Source organism: Antedon bifida, chromosome 7 (assembly GCF_963402885.1).
Source record: "Antedon bifida chromosome 7, ecAntBifi1.1, whole genome shotgun sequence".
NCBI classification, from domain to species: Eukaryota; Metazoa; Echinodermata; class Crinoidea; order Comatulida; family Antedonidae; genus Antedon; species Antedon bifida.
This window is the reverse complement of record NC_136232.1, coordinates 9825419-9846911: the sequence shown is the minus strand read 5'-3', so window position 1 is coordinate 9846911 and position 21493 is coordinate 9825419. Positions and strand designations below refer to the sequence as shown.

Here is a 21493-nt window from a genome sequence, read left to right as displayed (position 1 = left end):
GTTATTTATAATGTAATTAATTATATACTTATCTCATTAGGCCCTGCTTGTGTAATTAATTGATTACATGTTTATTAAGTTACAAAGTTAGTTGATGACATCACTTTAAACTCTTTTAAATCACTCTGTTATATTTTGAAAGGCTAGTTAATTTATTTAATCTGTTTTAGTATGCCTAAGTTCACTTATGTCAAACTAATATGATCTGTCTATTAAATCATTCAAAATATATACATGTATGTATTTTCATTGCATTTCATTTGTATACAAATAAAGTATGCCTACAGTCTTCATAACATACCATATTATTTTCTATTCTACAATAGTTTAAATATTTGTTTGGTAATGCAAATGAGTTGAACATATTATAACCTTTTCGACAATTCGATTCAGTGTTTTGGAAAAATCTATTTATTTGTTTGATGGCAACATTATATGATGAATATGATGATAATGATGATGATGATGATGATGATACAAATAAAGCATTCCAGTATCCAGTATCAATATCCAACAGCAATTGAAGTTTCTTTTGTTGACATTCATTTTTTATCTACGGCACTGTTGAGCCATGTTTGCAAACGAACCGATTAATCACATTATTACCTACGTCTTGGGACATCAACTTTATAACGACCCAAGAACAACGAAGCAACATGAATAATACGCGCGCGTAATCAATACGCTTATACACGTGCGTCAACTTGTGCGTCCCATTATGGTGCTATGTCACCGACTATCTAAATATTATAATATTTAAATAGTAGAGAAAGAAAAAAATGTTGATATATCATTACAATTGTGCTGTGGTATGTTTGAAAACAATCATTAATGGTAATCGGTTGAGATCAGTATCAGTTAATGAAGGATGATAATGAGATGAAACGAAAACATTTTAAATGTTTTGTTTTCATTTTGATCCGTGTTAATTTTGATAATTGTTTTAAGCCTTGCGGCATTGCTTTATAGATTGTATCGATATCAGAGCAGAGTTATGTTAAGGTAATGTTGTTTCCGAGTTTCTAGAATTATTACCAAAATTTGTTTTGTTATCTATTTATTTTAATGATGGACGGGGGTTCTCGGGCATCATAATACCTCCAGGATTCCACCTATCAACTATTGTACAATATTTCCAAAACATTTTATTTTAAATAAATATCACTGAATGCTGCATTGTATTAGGTAACATTAACAATGCGAGAATTTTAAAAGGTACCATAGGCCTAGGGTGTATAGACATAACATACAATAATTCACACACCGGCAAATTGCTGGGAAAAAAATGACAATGCTGTGGCTATCAGTGGCTGGATCTCAATGAAGATACAAAATAAAATAAGCAAAAAGCTAAAAGAAAAAGAGTAAAACACCCAGAAAAAATTAATATAGAAAACATAAACAATATTATTAAACATGTCCGAAGCCAAGAAGTGGACTGATGTTAATTGTTGTTGAAGTTGATATGCAAACAAGGCCTCGAGTTTAATAAGATATATAGGCATGCCAGCTGGTTCTTTAATAAATCTCGTGTGTTAAGAGAAGCAGAAGACTGTGTAATTAATTCATTACTCCAGTGAACCATGGACATACCTAGTCTCATCTTATAATAGATTTAATTAATAATATTAATAATTCAACTATTAACTGTATACTTACATTTAAGTATAAAGGCAGAGGGCAGCATCTTTTTTATTATTTAAGTACCGGTAGCAGGCTAAGTAAGTAACTACAATTAAGTAACTTGATAAAAATTGTTTCTATGTCTACTATTTACCGCATAAGTATGCATATGAATTGTTTTACTGGTCATACTGTTTTAACTTGAAAATAACTGCTGTTCACAAAACAATGACTGAACATTCAGCACTGTAAGTGTTAAAACCTTATCTCTACTATGCAACAAAAAAAACATCAAAATCATTTCAATGAAAGTTAGCAGAGAAATACGCGCGGGCAATCGCAAAGAAAGATGCTTCCGCCCGAGAGAGCGTTGTTTGCCGGGCTTGAGCGTGTTTTGTCCGCCCGAGAGAGCGTTGTTTGCCGGGCCTGGGCGTGTTTAGTCGGCCGCCTGAGAGAGCAAGATGTAGACGCTTGACAAAGTTAAGGCCTAACTAAATCGAAAATAAGAAACGTTTCGAGAAATCAACAACAATAGAGCTTTATTAACGAATTAAAGCTTAAAAAACAACAAAGAAAATCCGAACTTTAAACAGATTCTGATAGACCTAAGCTAAAGTATATTGCAGTAGCCTAATATCATTTATAAGATCACCCTAAAATTATAATTATAAACAACTAAGATTTATGCTAATATGCATGTAGTTGCATAAAAATACGCAGTACACTGTGTGTGTAAATGCCATACGATACTTTAACGTTACTTTATTAATAATAAAATGCCTATACTATATTAAAATGCATCAATTGAAACAAATCTTTAAATATTTCTTCCAGTAATAATTTAGAAATAACGATAGACCTATATCTCAAGAAAATTGTCACACAATACTTAATAGCTGTTGAAACAAGTGTTTTTCGTTAATGGGGAAAATAATAAAATTGTAATGAAAATGAAATTTGTAAATTTAATAGGTTGAAAATTATACCAGTTTTACACACAATTTTTATTTTTACATCATCTCTTTATGGTTTCCAAGAATAAAACTAATGATTATTATCACTTAATATTAGCAGAATGAGTAAAATTCCAGATATTGTTAGCCATAAAATGTATTTTGTTTAGTGTCTTTTGTAACATCAATATAAAATGTATATTATTATTACGTTTTAAACAGTTTTAAGAATGTAAACATAAAATATATAAATAAGCCTTAAAAAAATATTTTGTTACTAATGTAATACTAAATATTAAAAATTGATATTACATCATAAACCGTTGTATTTGTAGGCCTTAATTAAAACAATTCGTTTTAATTGAATACCGGTACCATATGTTGATAAGTTTATCATCCAAGAATTAAGGATTGTGCCTTCACAGTCAGTCCTATTTTCATCAAGATGTACGCGCCCAATTTACACGCGTTCATCTCAATAATTGCACGCGTACACGCGCGTAATTAGTCTCTTTGTGCGTTACCGAGTTAAAGGACTTTAGTTTGTGTAATTCTGTGCTGCTATGTTTATCCCTGCTCTGTTGCACTGTATGAATTCCGCTGTCATCATAATAAGTGACAACGTTCATTATTCATGATGCTTAAATTCTCATTGTTATCAATCATGGTATCGTATTATTTTAATGCAAAATATTCATCTCCCAATAAGGAGTTCTTCTTACTATTTAGGTATATACGTATGACTGATGTTAATGCTTAGGGCAATGTTTGCTAAACATTACGTGTGAAACCCCCTGTCGTCGTATACTTAATTCATTCAAACTCATTAATCTCATTAAACACACACAACTAATTTACATATTTGTGGTTAGACAATGAAAACTCTTTAAACGAACATGAATAAATTAAACTCGTCGTGTCTCATGACCTCTGTCATCCGTTCTTTCTTCTTTTCTTTTTGTAAAACATTTCGATAGGCCTAGTGCCAACATGTCAATATTGTGAATATTTTCTTATTTTTTTTTACTTATTTACTTATTTTTTATTGGAAATGTTTTAAAGTTATGATAATTATACAAATAAATAATTATTTATTTTCTGATTTTGTTTGTTTTTAGCTTGTTTCAACCTTAAAACCTTTCTCTTTCGTTCTTTCGTTTTTGTTTTACATTTCCAGTTTATAACCTCAAACTGTTTTATATTTTGTTCAAAATTTATTTTAATTTTTGTTTATTGTTTAAGCATATGCCTATTTGTAAAATAAACATATTGTAAAATAGCTCAAAACATTTATTTTTAGGCGACTTGGTTGTGGAGGTGTAAGCCAATTGAAATTAACATTCATTGGCTAAAAAGTACATTTGGTCGATATCCATCCATTCAAATAATCTAAATTCATTATACGTACTGTACTTTCTCTTTTGAATTTGAAAAAGAAGACACCAATTAATCCGACGGTAAACTAAGTTAATAAACCTCTTTACACAAACTACAAACATACTATCAACAACATTCGAATTTCACGCATTATAAAACAGTTTCGATTTAGAATCATGTTGAGGTATTCATTCATTAATCCACACAAATTGGACATTACTAGTTTGATGACGTAACCATATCCGAAACAAATAATCAATGATGATGAGGTTAGATTTAGCATGACTTGTGTAAGAAGACAGATAAATTACCAGAATCTCCCCCAAAACACTTTGTGCAGACAGATATGTTTATTACCGTAAATCATATTAATTACAATTAATTATAAAAGATATAGTGAATGTATAGGTTTATTATCACTGACACAGGGCCTACAAATTATATTATATAAATATTCAATTATGGATAATATCATAGGTAATTTTATATTAGGATGTATGATTGGCGTAAAGTGTAAACATGAATTTTATTCTTGCGGCGACATAAATTTGTGATTGACCTACAAACATACAAAAGGCCTCCGTATTTTGTGTCTGTACAACCAGTTGAGCATCACAGGCCGTCCGTGTGTACTTCCGTTTACCCTGCCTTAGAAGGATGTTTTTACTTCTGCCCAAGCCCTAGCGTGCCAAAAATATCCCACCCAATTAATGTAGGACGTACTAATCCGCTGCTAACCTTATCTTCCTTTACCATTGAGCAACGCTGTACTTCAGGGACAAAAGCCAAAACATTGTCTGCAAACTTTAAAAAACAGTTTCAAAACAAATTTCATTACACTTCTTTACCATCATAAAATCATTTTAAATTACCTGTATTCTTCCACAATGTATAAAATGATGTATTTTATCTTTTTCCAAATATTTTATTTAATTTTTATCCGTCAATTTTTCTTTAAACTTGATAGAAAAGTAGTTTTAATTTATTTCTTAAAGAAAGTCTTGCAAATAAGAGCGCCACCTACACGTTACACACTTACAAAGTAAACGGAACCGGACGAAGTGATACTTCGGCGCTGAGGCGTAATGGCAGTGGGGTCGTAGTTCACAAAACATATAAGCTTGCCAACGGCTACTGAACGGACGCCACTTATTGATTCTCCATCTGTATTCGGCAGTAATTAATTTCTTGTGGCTACAACCAGTAGCAACAATTTGTTCACTATGTTAAATTTAATGAATTTATACTTGGATAGGACGTCGGCGGACCTAAGGAACGTTAGCGACACTAATAGTGATAGTAATTCTATACTTGCGACAGATTTAAACGGTAAGATTGTTTAATTAATAGCCATATTTAGGGATTAAAAAAAGTTTTAGAGGAAAACATTTAAATTTGCATTTAGGTAAATATAATATTGTTAATTTTCTATCGTTCTCGTTGTAGTATTCTGTATTTAAAAAACAATAGAGGTGGCTATTAAAGGGGCCATTTGAAATATTCCATCGTCGTGTTGACACATTGTGTGTATTGTTGTAACACAGTGATTGCGGAAAGAATGTCATCATAATGCAATATTGTGTAGTTTAGAAAGATTAATACTGTAGTTGCAGTTTTACACAAAACGTAGGCATAAATATATTAATATAGACAGACTTACATAACAGACAGGACATACAGACAAGCCAAAAGTCAGATACGCAATGCCGTGTTAAAATTGGTTGTCATTTTTTAAAGATAAATGCAGCTGAAGTATCCTCTATTAGTCTAACGACAATTAGTAAGTCTGTATCTATAATCTAAGAGATATTTTACCTTTTAAAATTAAAGCATGCGTGTAATATTTGACACATAATTGAGGGTCTGCAATGTAGAGACCTGTATTTTGGCCACGAACTATAAAAAAGAGTATTACTAATGATTTGGACACTATGTTTAAGGAATATGGGTCAGCAGTTTGGCAAACGGGGGAAGGGGTCCTATTTGAGCCATAGGAGACCTGTAATCTAGGAGTTGTGCGCAGTGGGGAGGGGGACTGAAACTCAAGTCACTGAAGAGGTGACATGTTGTTAAATCAGTCGTAACTGTCACAATGTCCGATTCCAATAGGCCAGTCACCAGTGACGTTTGAAGTTTACATTGATGCGGATTCAACCAATAATTTTTGATCTTAATAAATTCAACATGATAGATTTAACACCTCAGACAGGTCAAGAGCAGAAAAAGAAAGGTCAAGAGCCGAAAACAATTTGTTCTCCATACATCAGTTTCTGCTAATAAATTATCACTTGGGACCTTTATTCATTTTTTGACATTGCTCTGTTCGTTTTATATCTACACTATCTATAATTGTCCCTTATGGATTCTTAAAAAGTGTCAGTGTATTGATAACGCTGAACAGTTTTTGGCCTATGCTCTTTTTATGACACATCTATTACTTACCATTTCTAACATTTACGACATTAAATTAATAACCAATGTTGTACATGGTTTGAACTTGTGCGTCCTGTGGATGAAGCGTGTGAGTCTCTTGGTAATGATAAGGGTTTCAATATAACATACACCTTTTTATCTCGTCTTTTTTTTATGTCTTTTAACCATTTTCGATACATACAGCTGTGTATTCTAATAAACTAAGAATGATTTTTCTGATACATATGTGCACAAGTGGTAATTATCTGGTCCAAGAAATGACCACTAAAATGTTCACGTTATTAAACGTAAAACATTATATAATCGAACATATATATTTCAAGTTTATAATGCAAAATATGATTTGTTTATATTTTGCATCTATACATAATGGTGTTGATGTAAGACTGAATGTGAACATTATTGCAACATTGAACATATTACATTATGTCATGATCATTTGCCAATCGTTGCTGATTTCCATCATCTGCCATCATCATTAACATCATTGTCATTAATGCATACCAACTCCATCATTATTATTACGACCAATAAGGTCTTCTAAGAAGTCGTCGATGTAGTAATCGTCATCAGCATCAATTATCATTATTTTAAGATCCGCTTATTGTCAACAGGAGCAAAGATGAACATTTCCAAAATTAAGTTCAAAGAAAGGCCATTCGTGTTTGCAAGAATCCTGTTTTATTTGAAAAAAAACTTTCACAAATGAATAGACGATATTAATTTAATTTATTTCAAGGTCGTGTTTGGATTTATTCAGTTGTAAGATTTTAACAACCTTTAAACCACATACATATACAAAATTGTCTACATAGAAAAAACTCGCGCGTTCAAAAGCTGATGAAACTAGGATGGCGTTGGAACGCCTCATAATGTATGTCTGTATACTGTGTGAGTTTCTTTTCTTCGCTAAAAGTAGGCTTACAATCATTCTTTTAAAATTGTCATTGATTGAAAAAATATATTTATTTTTTTATTTATTAAACCTTATTTAGTGAAGGTGACCCTAAACAGCATATGCTGACAATCAAATCAAATATGTTTATACAATAGGCTATATTCTGAGACATTATGTCAGTGTTTTCAATAAGTATTCTGCAGTTGTCAATGTTGTAAGTTTGGTTGATTTCTCATCCATTGTACTTTCACAATTTGCATTGTAATGCCATCTTCAAATCACGTGGGTTAATTACTAATTACCATAGGAGTAAGTAAATTGTTGCTGAACTATTTAAACACGATCTGTGTTAATTGTGTTAATGAGATAAAAGTTAGCCCGAGTCCACCTTTGGGTTGGTCTTAGCTAGGATGACGGATTTCAGATTACCTGGAAATCAGTTAATTCCATTCTTAAATTAAACTTCGGTAAAACGTCAATAACGGGTTCCTCTTCCTTGAAACCACGCCTATACTGGAGACTTTAAAAGACTTGTCTTATTTCTACCATTCACTCACATTACAGTTTGTTTACCTGACTTTCAACAAATCTTCTTAAGTATAACTTCTGATTACTATCTTTTTTGATTGATCTAAGATGAGATTACACAGTATTTTTTCTCCCCTCGTATCTTCGGTAGATTCTAGCCCAACAAAAGACATGACAGCGTCGACGCTAAGTCCATCAGAAACACCGGACAAAGTTAGCGATATGGATGATCACAAATCCGTAGATGATAAAGATGAAAATAAAACGGACAATGATAAAAAAGATGCAAATGGAGACTGTAACGATGATGGAACAAAAAGGAAAAAGAGGAGAAACAGGACAACATTTACAAGTTTTCAATTAGAGGAGATGGAGAGGGTTTTCCAGAAGACGCATTATCCAGACGTTTATTGTAGAGAACAATTGGCGCTAAGATGTGATTTGACAGAAGCTCGCGTTCAGGTAAAATTTGTTTTCACTTTTGACTTTTTTATATATATATAAACGGAACCGAAAGTGATAAGATCTTTAGCTTAATAGAAAAATCGAAAGCTTCCGAATGAAGTTAACATCACAAGTATTGGGTTGATTCTGTTAACTGTTATGAAATACCATGATTTAATAAAATATAAATTGAAATGTTCCTCGAGTTAAACAAGTTTAAATTGGGTTCATCCATTCAAGTTGGTTTCGTTTAGTATTTTTATCATCAGGCGCAAAGTGTCTAAAGATTGTCTATGGGTTTCAAACTGAAACACTTACAATCGTATAATAAAAAAAATGTATATTATTTAATCATACATAACTCGAATACGCATGTTGATCGTACACGCGCGGCAACAACATTAATTAATCGCTCGCGTATGTATTTTTGAACGCGCTTATGACCGATCAAGTATTAAAATATCATTGTTTTTTTAAAGTATGAATTAATTTCAGTAATATTTCTTTTTATGAAGTTAAATAGATTTAGGCCTAATTATTTTAGGTTGATATTATAAACCGTTTGGATTCAGCATTTTGTTCCTTGTATTGTAAAATATTTAGTCAGCAAAATTAGTTCGTAAAAACTAAAAGTATGTTTGTTTTACATTTTTGTGCGTTTGAAGTTTTATTGTTGAATTTGTATGAGTCTTTCGGAAACGAGACAAAATTCCGACTATTCTAAGAAGATTTCATGGACACAGGATGCAGGCCTGATGACAAATACTCACACATTATGCTTTTAAAAAGCTTTTGTTCAAAATGATATGACCTATGATTAATTAAATTTTTAGTCATAATATTAATATTTTAAATTTTTTCATTATGATAAGATAATTTATGGAAACAATTATAACAATAAATATGATATAAACAATTATGTACTATTAAAATTAAACATTATGACATATTTTAGAAGAATTGTTGTATGAGGCCGAAGAAACATGAGTGACAAAAAGGGCCATAAAATGTTATTTACGTACTGTAGTATTGGTTTGCTTAAATATCAACAATTAACTAATATAAAATAAGAAATATTAACCTGAAATGTATATCAATTATTACCGTGACAATAGTAACACTAATTCATTATAATTATAGTAACATAACAAATATTGACGTTTGAGATTTTTAAAAAGTTTAATTTATTTGTTAACAAAGTAAATGAGCTTATGATCTTATGAAAACTTTTTAAAAATGTATATAGGTCTAAATCATTAAAATAAGTAATTCTGGAGTCTATAATGAAACATATTCATGTGTTTTGGTAAAATGGTTATTTTAAATCTGAACAGGAAAGATATAGCTGTAGAAATCATGACTTTGATATATATCCGAGAATGCAAGTCACTTAAGCTCATGGACCCTGCAATGATAGGGTCTAGGCCTAAGCTCTATGGATCCTGCAAGGGTCTAGTCCTAATATCTTGTTACTTTGTCAAAAAGAAGAAAAATAAGAAATATACATCGCATAGCAGATGTACTAAACATAGGTCTTTAAAATGAAAATGTTTGACATAATGATACAGAATAAGATACATATTCAATATGTATCTTATTCTGGAAATGAAGATATTGGGGACATACATATTGATATTCCTTAAACTGAGAAAGTTCAAATCAATTTGTTTACGTTTTAATTTATATACAAAAACGTGTTTTTAATTAGTTTTCTTGTATTATACAATTATTACTACATTTGTTTGTACTTATTTAAGATAATATTCTGTACAAAGTTGATGTTTAGTAGAAGACTCGAGTTCATAAAGCAATTCCTGTTTTTTTTAAATCCTAAGTGTTAAAAGTGTTTTGCTTTTAATGCATATTTGTTTATGACCAGAGGTTTATTTTAAAATTAGGCCTATAGTGCTTCCTCGCAGTTAGCTTTATTAGAATTATAGTCGTATATCTTTGCATTCTTGTTTGGAAAGAAACAGTGTAGTAACTGACGGGGTTATAAGACGCACTTCCGTGTTCAAATTCCTGTGCTTATACGATTAGAAATAAACAAAATAAAACATATTTACTACTTTACAAAAACACCTTCTTTTAACGCATAAGACGCCAATTCAAGAAAACATTTCTTTAGATACAGTAGAAATTGCTAAACAGGTTTTTAAAAGATCAAAAGAAATTTAACGATCAAAATAAAACACATTTTACTATAACTTTACAAAAACACAACCTCTTCTAACGCATAAGACGTAAAGTCAAGTAAACATTTGGTAATCATACTAGAAATTTCGACACAGGTTTTTAAAATAAGATCAAATTCAAACAAAATAAAAACATATTTACTAATTTACAACACATGTTTTTAGAATGTTTTTGAAATTATAGAATTTTGAAAGTTTAACAACGGACTTCGTTAGAATAGAAGTTCTTAAACAGAAGTTTGTAAAAACAAAAGTCAATCCAGTTGTCGACAACGAATATATTTCTCTTGTAAATGATAATCATATACCAGGCCTACGTAGATATACCTAATAGTTTAGTATTATTAATTTGTAGATGTTAAATGTGTCAACTATGTTCATCGTGAAGATTCAAAGAAGTTTAAAAAACAATTTAAAATATAATCAAAGTTTGATCAATCCAGAATTATTCTGAAGATTTTTCAAACCTAAATTGTTTTGATAATAAATCTTGGTTAAACGTTAACATTGTCATTTAGTATGTTTACAAAAATAAAATATTTATTTTAATTTAAAATTTGTGTTGGTAACAATTACAGGAACATGAAAACATTAAGTGAGGCATGCTATTTGTTTGACCGAACGCAACAGCTGCCTGTTGATCCATAGGACCCCTGTCATCCCCTGGGATATTGCTAACAACCGCCAGATACCAAAATCCAGGACTCGGCCACATATTATATTTTTTATATAATAATATTTTTTTTAGCACCATTGTTCTACTATGTAAAATATCTCATAAAATGTTTATATTTTAATGTAGGCCTTAGAGGTTTAGGTTTAGGCCTAGTTGTTTATTTATTTTTAATGTACCAAAAAAAATGTAATAATGTCAATACAAAATTATTATTGTTCTTATTTTGGCCATATTATATAGATATATCGTTTTAACAGAAAAGGGAAAACTTTAACGCGATAATTATTGAAATTATGTATATACTTTCTATTATAAAAATAGGAAAATGTTACAAAAATATTGAAAACGTTGCTGTTGAATGGCTGTTAAGTTGCAGCCGGCGGGAACTCTTCCACTAATTTGTCAGCTCTTATTTCCTTAATTGACATCAGTAATGAAAAATGACTGCTTTCAAGGATTGGGGAATTCGTGTTTTCTAAGGGGTATACAATATGGACAATATGAATATAAGCTGTTAGTGTGTACAAAATATTATGTGTGTCTTTAAGATTATGTAACTATATCAATCGAATTTTTCTTAATATGATACACGGTGTACTTTAATAGTAATATTATTTTAGAGTGTTAACAATGTATACATTCTGGATTACCATTAATCGTATTTACTAAACACTGTACGCAGAGTAGTCTATTTTATGCTTTTTCACGGTCTTTTATGGAGTAATTTTCTTATATACAAAGGTAAAACATTGAACATTGAAGAATTTTGTTAGTACCGTATAAATTGTATTCAGAAATATTAGGGACTATGGTGCTTTTTTCTTTAGTCGTAAATGTCCATATTTTGAACCAAAATACCAGATATTGAATAAGGAACCAAGGTATTAGGCCTGTGTGAGTGATAGAGATGCGTACGTATTAGCCAATATAGAGTTGTATTTATCCCACTTTTGGGATCTTTAGTACAATTAAGGAAGTACTCAAGACCGTTTATTTGACCTATTGGGAAAAATCAATGGTTATCGTTTCACCAATAACCGGATCAATTCCAAAATTGATTCCATCAATCTTGAATACAATTGGGAGCTATTTGGAGTATAAATAGGCATTTAAACTCATTTCAATAGCCACAATATACACTATTGTTGTGCACATCTGGGAAAGATGATGATAATGGTTATTTAGCAAATTAACCATTATTTTGTTTTAAGTAATGTAGGTCTGTTACTGTTTCGATCTTAATGCATATATCTGGAAACTAGTCCATGTTTTGATGTAATATCAGCTACGGTTGAATAGGTTAAGCATTGGGTTTAACGAAGTGGTAAATACGTTGATGAAACAACTCATGGAATAGATGACATTCATCCAGCTCCGATTTTTTAGGATAACACATTGATGTCCAAATATGGCAACTTGCTGACGTTCTTTCCTTTTACTTACAATTTATTAGGTTAATTTTTCTAGAGAAATGGTGGTTAACCATGCTAAATTCAACACCTCTCTTGAAGGTAAACCTCCACACTTGTGGAGTGTAATTTCTTTGATATTTTTACCGACAATTATATCAAAGCGTTCCCTTTCTTGATGATTTTGATTCATACGTTGTGCCTGTTGTTAGTAACAGTCTCCGAGGACGCCAACAAATTCTTAACACCATAATATGACTTAAGACCGTGCTAGTGATCACCCCTCTGTGGGGCACTTTGTTACCCCTGATAGGAAAACCGGCCATAGTTAATTGCTCCTCAGAGAACGTCTGGGTTGATTGTTTAAACACGATTCTTAATTGAGAAAACCTAGAAAACAAAACGTTTACCGACACACAATTCGCAGGACCTTCGTAGACCTACAACTTGTATTCGTTGTTCGTTAAGATTTCGTACATTTTTTCAAAGGTTTGCATGACGAATAAACACTAGTTACAAGTAAAGTTTGCGGTACACCATGTGATTTCCAAAAAGGAAAGTAAAGTTGTAAATAACTCAATGTTTCTGTTTATATTTTACAAATTTCTTCATAGTGAGCCGTTCCAACTAAAAAAACAGGGTTTTTTGTAGACAACCGAAACACCGAGACATTCTTAAGTTTAGGCATAGGGCCTAGTGTAAACCGCAAACTTTCTTTCTATTCCATTTATTATCAACTTCAGTATTCTTGAATTATATACTTGATTATAAAAACGGTATGTTTGATAATATACATGGTAATGAGTTATGCGTTGAACTTGAATATCAACAAAGAAAAAGAAGTATAGGCCATCGTTCCAACCGTTGTATAGAAAAGTAGACCAGTGTTTGTAGACCTACTTGTGGATGTGTTGTAATTTCTCACGGTTTATAATAAAATGATGTGTGAGATACAATTGAACAGACCCGACATAAAAACTCATCAAATCTTTCCCGCGTGAATTCAACCCCCAGAAAAGAGGAACAAGCACCCGTTGAATGATGTGAACGAACAGGTGCTTTATGGGAACTTGGTACGAAAAATGTTGTCAAAAATGTTGATGAAACTAACAGCTGAAAAGGAAAGAGCTTACGAGGGTTCTTGCATTTCAAGTTCTATCACAACTCTTCTCCATTTTTAAGTTTTGGGTTTTTATTTTTAAATGTTTTTACATTTAAGTTCGTCAACAAACACGTGGAGCTTCTCCACAAACACGCAAGGCGGGGCATCCCTTCCAGTTTAGGTTTTGCCGCAACTCTTTCCTAACTATCATTAGGAACCATTGTGTGATAGGCCCAGCCTTCCGCTTCTGTTTCTACAGTTCGTCAACAACACGCAAAGTTGAAAAGTTTGTCCACAGACACGCACATTTTCTCCACAAACACGCAAGCTGCAGGAACATAGCTGGCATGTCTCCAAACCGTGTGATTGTGAAGGGTGAAGTTCATGCTAGCTTAGTTAATGAAGTGCAAAACATTATTTGTAACAATTGATGCAAAACATTGCAGATGTAACGTATAATATTTTCTACATACGTTATACCATTTCATTATTATTAGTGTGTCTTTTGTACACAATCCTCGTCCACCTGTTTTTCATCGGATAATCCAACTGAGTTTGTTGTCTTCTAGTTTGGCTTTTTTTGTATTATTCATTTCCCTTCATTGTCTTTTTGATGGGTAGTTAAACTTTTGAGATTTTATGAAATTTGACAGTTTCATGGTCATATTCATATGTAAAAAAAGTTACTAAGTTCTACTATCTAAACGTTTTGGTCGCAGTAAAATAAAACTTGTCATTGCAAAGCATGTGTAAAATTAGGTAACAAAGCTAGATGAAACGAAACCGCAATTTATAGTCGCAAATACTCTTACCATGTTATATTAAAAATCCATTGTCTTAAAGTGTCGCGGCTATTACCGTAACACAACCTTGAGTCTGTGGAATAAGGGTGCGAAAGTCATTTAGAAATAAAATTCTCCGACAATTTGGAAGCTGGCGGTCCAGAAAATTCCGTGCTGATTGATATAAATAAGAGTTATACACAGTAGAAATAAATCACTAATTTGTTTTCAGGACAATTCGTATTAAAATCTTTCATTTCAAAACACAACAAAAGGGGCGTGTGTGTGTGAATGTTAAAGTAATGCTCAATTTCCTAATTTCAGGCAACTATTTTTACGGAATGACTGCACATTCTTTACATTCTAGGCTTAGAATTGCGCCACCTATGATAAGTTGATTAGATAAAATTTGTGTTTAGTTTAACAATAAATATTGGCTAGTCGACTACCAATACAAAGTATTCATGGCACATAATATTGGTTTGCATTTGATATACTAATTTTTAATTTCACAAAGACACAGTAAAGTAAAACAAGATGTTGCAATAGAAAACGCACACCGAACAAAAGTACAAAATGCATTCACATGTATTTATGCAACAATATGTTGTATTTTTTAATTTGTATATGAATATAAATTATATAAATAATTCTGGTTACAGCACCTTGCTCCTGTCAACATTCACGCCCTGGATATCCGCTAAGCTTTAGCATTTTTATTGCACTGGTTTATTCCTTCCGGGAAGGGTATTTTAACGGTCACTTCAATCACTTAACAGGATATTTATTTCATGCACTTTTGATGTGTCTTCAATAACCATCAACAAACAAGCGCGCGCGCGTATAAACAAGCTTGCAAGATTATATACGCGCGCTTACAATCAAGTCTATCAGAATAGGTATGCGCGCGTACAATCAAGTCTATCAGAGTAGGTACGCGCGCGTACAAACAAAATAATGAATGGATCCACTATCTGTTGGCTTGTGTACTTTTAGCATACTAGTAAATCATGTAAATCCTGTGCTGTACCGGTTTTCAAATACTTAAATTCAATTAAAGTAAGTTGTGGGCATGTGTATAAAATGCCGCAATCCATAATTGCAATAAACAATTGACAAGTACCATTCATTGATATTCTTAACATATTTCTAAAAACAAATTTGACATTGAACTATTTGCAGTGTACTTTCTTTGAAGTAAGATAACAAAAGCAGACAACAGGGGTTACTATGCTGATGGCGCTAGGCTGGCAAAATAATTGTATTCCTCAACACTGTTGAGATGCTGATTGAGACCTGAATGACCGCGTTTGCCAACTATTTAAAAGACAAATGCAACAAAAACACCTTGTTTATTCAAAAACATTTTCTTTCTCAAATTTATTTCCTATCAAAAAAGCATAGCCTAATTTTCTCTTTTTTTGTGTTAAATTTACTGGAAAAAAAATTCTTTTGACATATATTTTTTTGGTATCCAGATATTTCTAGTCCAACTTGTATGAAAGTAATATTACTCAGTAGGCCTACTTTCTTACCAAAAGTCACTGAATAAAGGAATTAATTAAAGTAATTGGACCAAAGCCCCGGTTGGTACTGAATCGCGTATACGAACAGCTTCCTTGTACTCATCTGAAGCATAAATGATACACAACATCTTTTAGCGTGAAATTTATATTTGAAAAAAAATTGTTTTCATAACATCATAGAACAATACTAATCATCTACAGAGGGGCCGGCCTCGCCCAAATTAAAACATTACGACAAGAGTGAATTTTTATTTTAGTCCTTTCTAATTAATGCTGTGGTTATACACAAATACGACAGGCCTATATTTTTATGTTAACAAAATCAGTATTTAAAAATGTACATTGTATTAGGCGCTATTTTCATTAAAGTAGAATTGAAGAGTAGGCTACAGTAAATGGAAGTATCGGATAGATGTATTATATACAATTACATTTACATAATACTAAATTACTACCCCGTCAAATTTGGGGAAATGCCAAGGCTACGAGACAGTAGCTGCTCCCCGTGGGTCTCATGTAACCCTTGTCGATTCCCCGGGGACTCACAGCCTTGAATATGATGTACAACAGAGACGGAAACTTTGGACAAAAGGTTACATATGGGTAATTTTAGGTACGTTTTCTTTTCCCATGTGATACGGTGTTAATTTTTTTTTTCTAGTGACATGCTAAGAGTTACGAGGGAATTTTTTGGTGGTGTGTTAAAAACCGCTTTTACATATTAAAACAAAGTTTTTAATACAGAAATATGCGAGATATCCATTGTTTTAAACTTTATGGTATTGACAACATGCTATAGTATTTACGATTTCACAATGGGACTAGTTGTCATTTTAGATATAGTACAGTGACCTAAAACTAGGCCAAAACGGCTCGAATTACAAAAAACGCCATTAAAAGGTCAATAATAACGGTTTAAATATAAATTTTGTAGCCTATACATAAATGGAAATTTGATACAGTTATGAGATTTACAACTAGTGAAATATAGCAGCAGAAAACCTATTTGTTTAAATATCCGTGTTCGTTACCTTGTTACTTACGCGTACAAATACTGATGAAACTGAAACACTATACACACGCGCGCGCGCTTTAATTGTGTGTCTTGGCGCGACGATGTCTTCATAATCCTCCATTTTTATATATGTTTATTCATAGTATAGACTTTTTCTAGTAGTGTAGATCAACAAGTAATAAATGATATCTGTTAGCTAATGATCTGTCATTCAACAGTTGAGTTTATTGGATTCAATTTCAACTTTACCATAAACCACTTAAGGTATTGGGCATCCTGAACATTTTACAATTAAAACGATATTTATTGAATTAAACTGATAATATCAACAAATATCTTAATCATAGAGACAATTTTAATCCAGGGATCATTTGAACATCTTGCCGGAAGAGTTTCATTTCGAAGTAAAACTATATGATCTTTTATTATTTATCTTCAATTTATTTTTGGTTTATGATACGGGGCGCGGTTGTGACGTATGTAATATGGCGCCCCGTATTGCGTGACAAGGACATACCTGACGCATACTGTATAATATTTTCCCACATCTTTCAAAAGTGCTGTGTGCTAAATATTACTGATGTAGAACGTGTAGAAGTTAAGAGAACGTTGCCTAATTGTTTCTAAATTAATTCTCTTGATACGGATTGTAAATCATTCTGGACGAACAGATAATGATCCAACGATACAATACTAATTAACCCACAGACCTCTAGCACCCTGGGGAAACTTTGTTTTCTTTTCTGCGTGTCAGTCGATTGCATCAAAAACACTCTAGTTCAAGGATATGTAGGAAAAAGTGGAGACCATTTCGTGTCAAACAAGTGCGCAAAGCCGACAAGTTTTTACTGACTCGGCAAGTTTTCTAAAAAACAAAACAGTCGTTTCAGCTTAGTCATTAGCTCGAGTGATCGCAGAAGCTTTTCAGCTGACACGGGACTCAACTGACATCTGTTACGTCTCATCTTTAAATCTTTTTTTCGGATTTCGAAGGTTTAACTTTTAACTAAAAGTAGTTTTTCAATCATTGGATTTTTTCTGAATTAAAATAAAGAATAATCGTTTGATCATACCACATGTTGAATCAAAACTTTAAAAAACTGAATAAGTTAGTTAGAAAATGTGACAAATTTCTAAAAGTATCATTGTTTTTTCTTCTTGCAGGTATGGTTCCAAAATCGTAGAGCCAAATGGAGAAAGAAGGAACGATTCGGTCAACTTCAAAACATGAGAGCTATGGGACCAGGAGCCGGATATGAAATGCCTATTGCACCGAGGCCGGACGCATACGCACAAGTAGGCCTTCAAGTAAGTGTTATCGATAATTATACACAGTGTATCTTAAGCTCTGTCTACACTATCAAACATTATGTGATAAAAAATGTGATGTGCCCATATATCGATTTGCTGATGTCATATCACTACCATATTTGGGCACATCACACTTTTTGTCACATAATGTTTGGTAGTGTAACTAGCATTTTAAAAGTGTTTACTTGTGTTTTTTTTTCTGTATTAGTTATTGGTATTACTATAGTAATTAACGTTATATTACTAACATTGAATATGATAAAATACTAATAATAATAGGGTGTGTTGTCCCTCTTCCAATCAATATCAACAACAAGCCAAAAACAAAACTTCAAAAGTTTTAAATGATAGAGGGCGCAATTGATATTTTAAAATAATTCCAATCATTTATTTTGTTTTATGAATTGAATCGTGTTAGTTTAGTTGCACATGGCGCACATTAAGACTAATATATGTTATTTACAAATTGAACTTTACAAATAAATCATTTTTATCCAATTATAGATGCAGAATTCACCTTGGGTTGGCAACATGGCCGGATTAGGCAGTATGAACCAAGCTCACCAGATGCAAGCTCCGCATCCTAGTTCCTGTATGGCACCTCAAAGCACCCTTCCGAACTTCATGGGAGTACCAAACCACAACCATGCTCAAGCGATGAATGTGATGTCATCAGTATCCAGTCCTTCTCCGGCTTCCTTCATGAACATGACTAGTAGTACGTTTAATGGTCAGTACGTCTCTGATATGCCTTGCCAAGAAACTGATCGAAGGTCTAACAGCATCGCTGCGCTTCGTCTGCGGGCGAAAGAGCATAGCAGTGTCATGTGCCTAATGAATGGCTTTACTTAAAAAAACTAATTAAACTCTTGTGCAAATTTGATAACAAATGACGCATGTTTATCAGGGATGAACCAAAGGCAATATTAACGATAAAAGCAAAGTCGGATTCTGGTTCCCCGGTTAAAATGGCGGCTTTATTAAATTAAACCCCGGAGGCTAATAGGGTGCATGGTTTGAATTGTCGAAGATACGCCTAGCATGATGAATCGGGAATCACAGTAGTTGTTGCCAGTAATCTGAAAATGGATTTCTCCGCATGCTATCATCAATAACATGATATCTAACAAACATATATTGTTGCCTCTTTCCATTTTCTCTGCGGATTTCTACAACGTTTTGATAAAGCATGAAGATAAAGAGATGTCTGTCGTTGTGAGTTAAACGTGTTTCTATTGTTTTCAGCTTTTAAGGCATCACCATGGATATCATAACGACGTGGCCTCATCGCCGGACGACAGGGCAGACTAGAAATCTATGGTCACGTGATAGCTGATACTCAGGAGAAAACGCAGACAATATCTATATGAACGCTGTCGAAAGCATTGTCTGTTTGTGTGAAGGAAAAAAAGTTCAAGATAATATGCCTAGTGAAAAGCTCTTGGGAAAAACTTGTCTGAATGGCCGATGCATTGCGCTGACCAAGTTAAATTTAACTATAACTTAATAGTTTCGAACTATTAATTCAAAAAACTTATTATAATATAATTTTGAGGTAATTCATTTGTAATACAATTTAAAGTTATGATGAAGAGGCATAAAAGTGATCAAAAGAAGTCTGAAAATCAGCTTGGAAACGATTGTTATTTTCTGTTACCAATTGGATTAAGGGGAAACTGAATAATGACGCAATTTAGGCAACTCTTTTATGAATTTATATAATTATTACATAGTTATACTTCTTATGAACGTGTTGGTAAATTAAAGCCTAGTAAATTTCAGATTGCAAACACGAGCAAATCTGAATTTGATAAAGTTTTCTAGTGTGGACGTGAGCTTATGAAACTTTATCTAACTTTTGTTTGGAAAATGCGATTTTGCTCATGTTTGCAGACTAAGGTTTGCTAGTAAGCCTAAGTCTTATTTAGCAAGTTAAATCCAGGAAATTAGAAACGAAAAACTTCTAGCCCAAAAAGAAATTGTGTGCGAGTGATATAAGAGTGTTGAAAATATCAAGTTTTGTCTATAAGGGTGAAAATATATCACGTTGTAAATATATATTTTACTGTAATCATGTTTTTACACCTTTTGTGAAACCGTTTATGATTGGAGTACAGATATTTATATCATTTTTATCAGTACTCTCTTTTTAGTTTATACTATATTTTTGGGATTTTTAAGTTTATTTATTGATATAAGATTGCTGATGTTTGTTGACCGTGTCTGTGTTTAAATAAGTTTTTTTTTATGAAAACAAATTATAAATTCTAAGCCGATGAGTTAACTAAGCTCAAACGGCCAAGGGTCCTTTCGGCGGGAGGCCTTAGAGTACTTATTAGTGTTCGTTGATTCTCCGAAATAATGTTCTCATAATTCTTATTAATACATCATTTTATTCTAGTATCCCCATTTCCACTTTCTCTTGGAAAAAAATTAGTGTTTCTCAACTGATTTGTGTCATATGGGGTCTATATATCCACAAAAAAAAGTTCCAGCTCATCTGGCCTGGGGAAAGCTGCCATGTTGGATTTTTAAAATGGCCGCCATAGAATACAGGTTTTGGCTCATATCTCCTCTTCTATATCATTGTATGGAAGTGATTTTGGTGGAAAAGTAAATAGTAAAATATGAACTGATTATAACTTACAGTACTTAAATTACACATTACCGCCTACTAGAATTGATGGTACTTTAATGAAATGACACATTAACCAATAATGGACCTTTGGATATAACTTTACCTTATTGAAGAAAAAAGCAAACTTGTAACAGATCGTCCATGTTATATTGCAAGATACATAACATAGGAATACAATACTGTTAGTAGCCAGAAAATAAATTAGTAAAAATCATTAGTCTAGGTGTAGGCCTATAAGGATGTGTTTTACAATTAAATTGTCTGGTATATTCTGGCAACTAATTGATCCATATTTAACTGTATGGTAATTAAACCGTCGAATTCAATCATATTTATGTAGTTGTCAGAAGTTGCTAGACTACGTCATAGATCACATGGCTCACAACACTGACATTTTGATTGTAATTTATTTTACGAAATATATATTTTTTTAAATTAATAATTATAATGATAATCAATTGTATTGCTCAATCGCTACAAAGTATTGGTAATTTACACCATTTACTGTAGATAATTCGGAACAAATTTGTTGAATTACTCCCGAAAGTACTGTTTATTGAACATTATTGAACATTTTATAATT

At 32.2% G+C, this 21493-nt stretch overlaps 1 protein-coding gene across 1 annotated transcript in view; it reads left to right on the top strand.

Annotated features, from left to right (window-relative positions):
• The window catches only part of LOC144847987 (homeobox protein aristaless-like), a 37900-nt gene extending 16409 nt beyond the window's left edge, over positions 1-21491 (top strand). Inside the window, exons 3-6 of the mRNA XM_078704630.1 lie at positions 7964-8274; positions 18126-18269; positions 18777-19002; positions 19518-21491. Coding sequence (XP_078560756.1) covers positions 7964-8274; positions 18126-18269; positions 18777-19002; positions 19518-19546 — 710 coding nt within the window. The 3' untranslated portion in view covers positions 19547-21491. The remainder of the gene's footprint in view (positions 1-7963; positions 8275-18125; positions 18270-18776; positions 19003-19517) is intronic.
• The last annotated feature ends 2 nt before the right edge of the window (positions 21492-21493 follow it).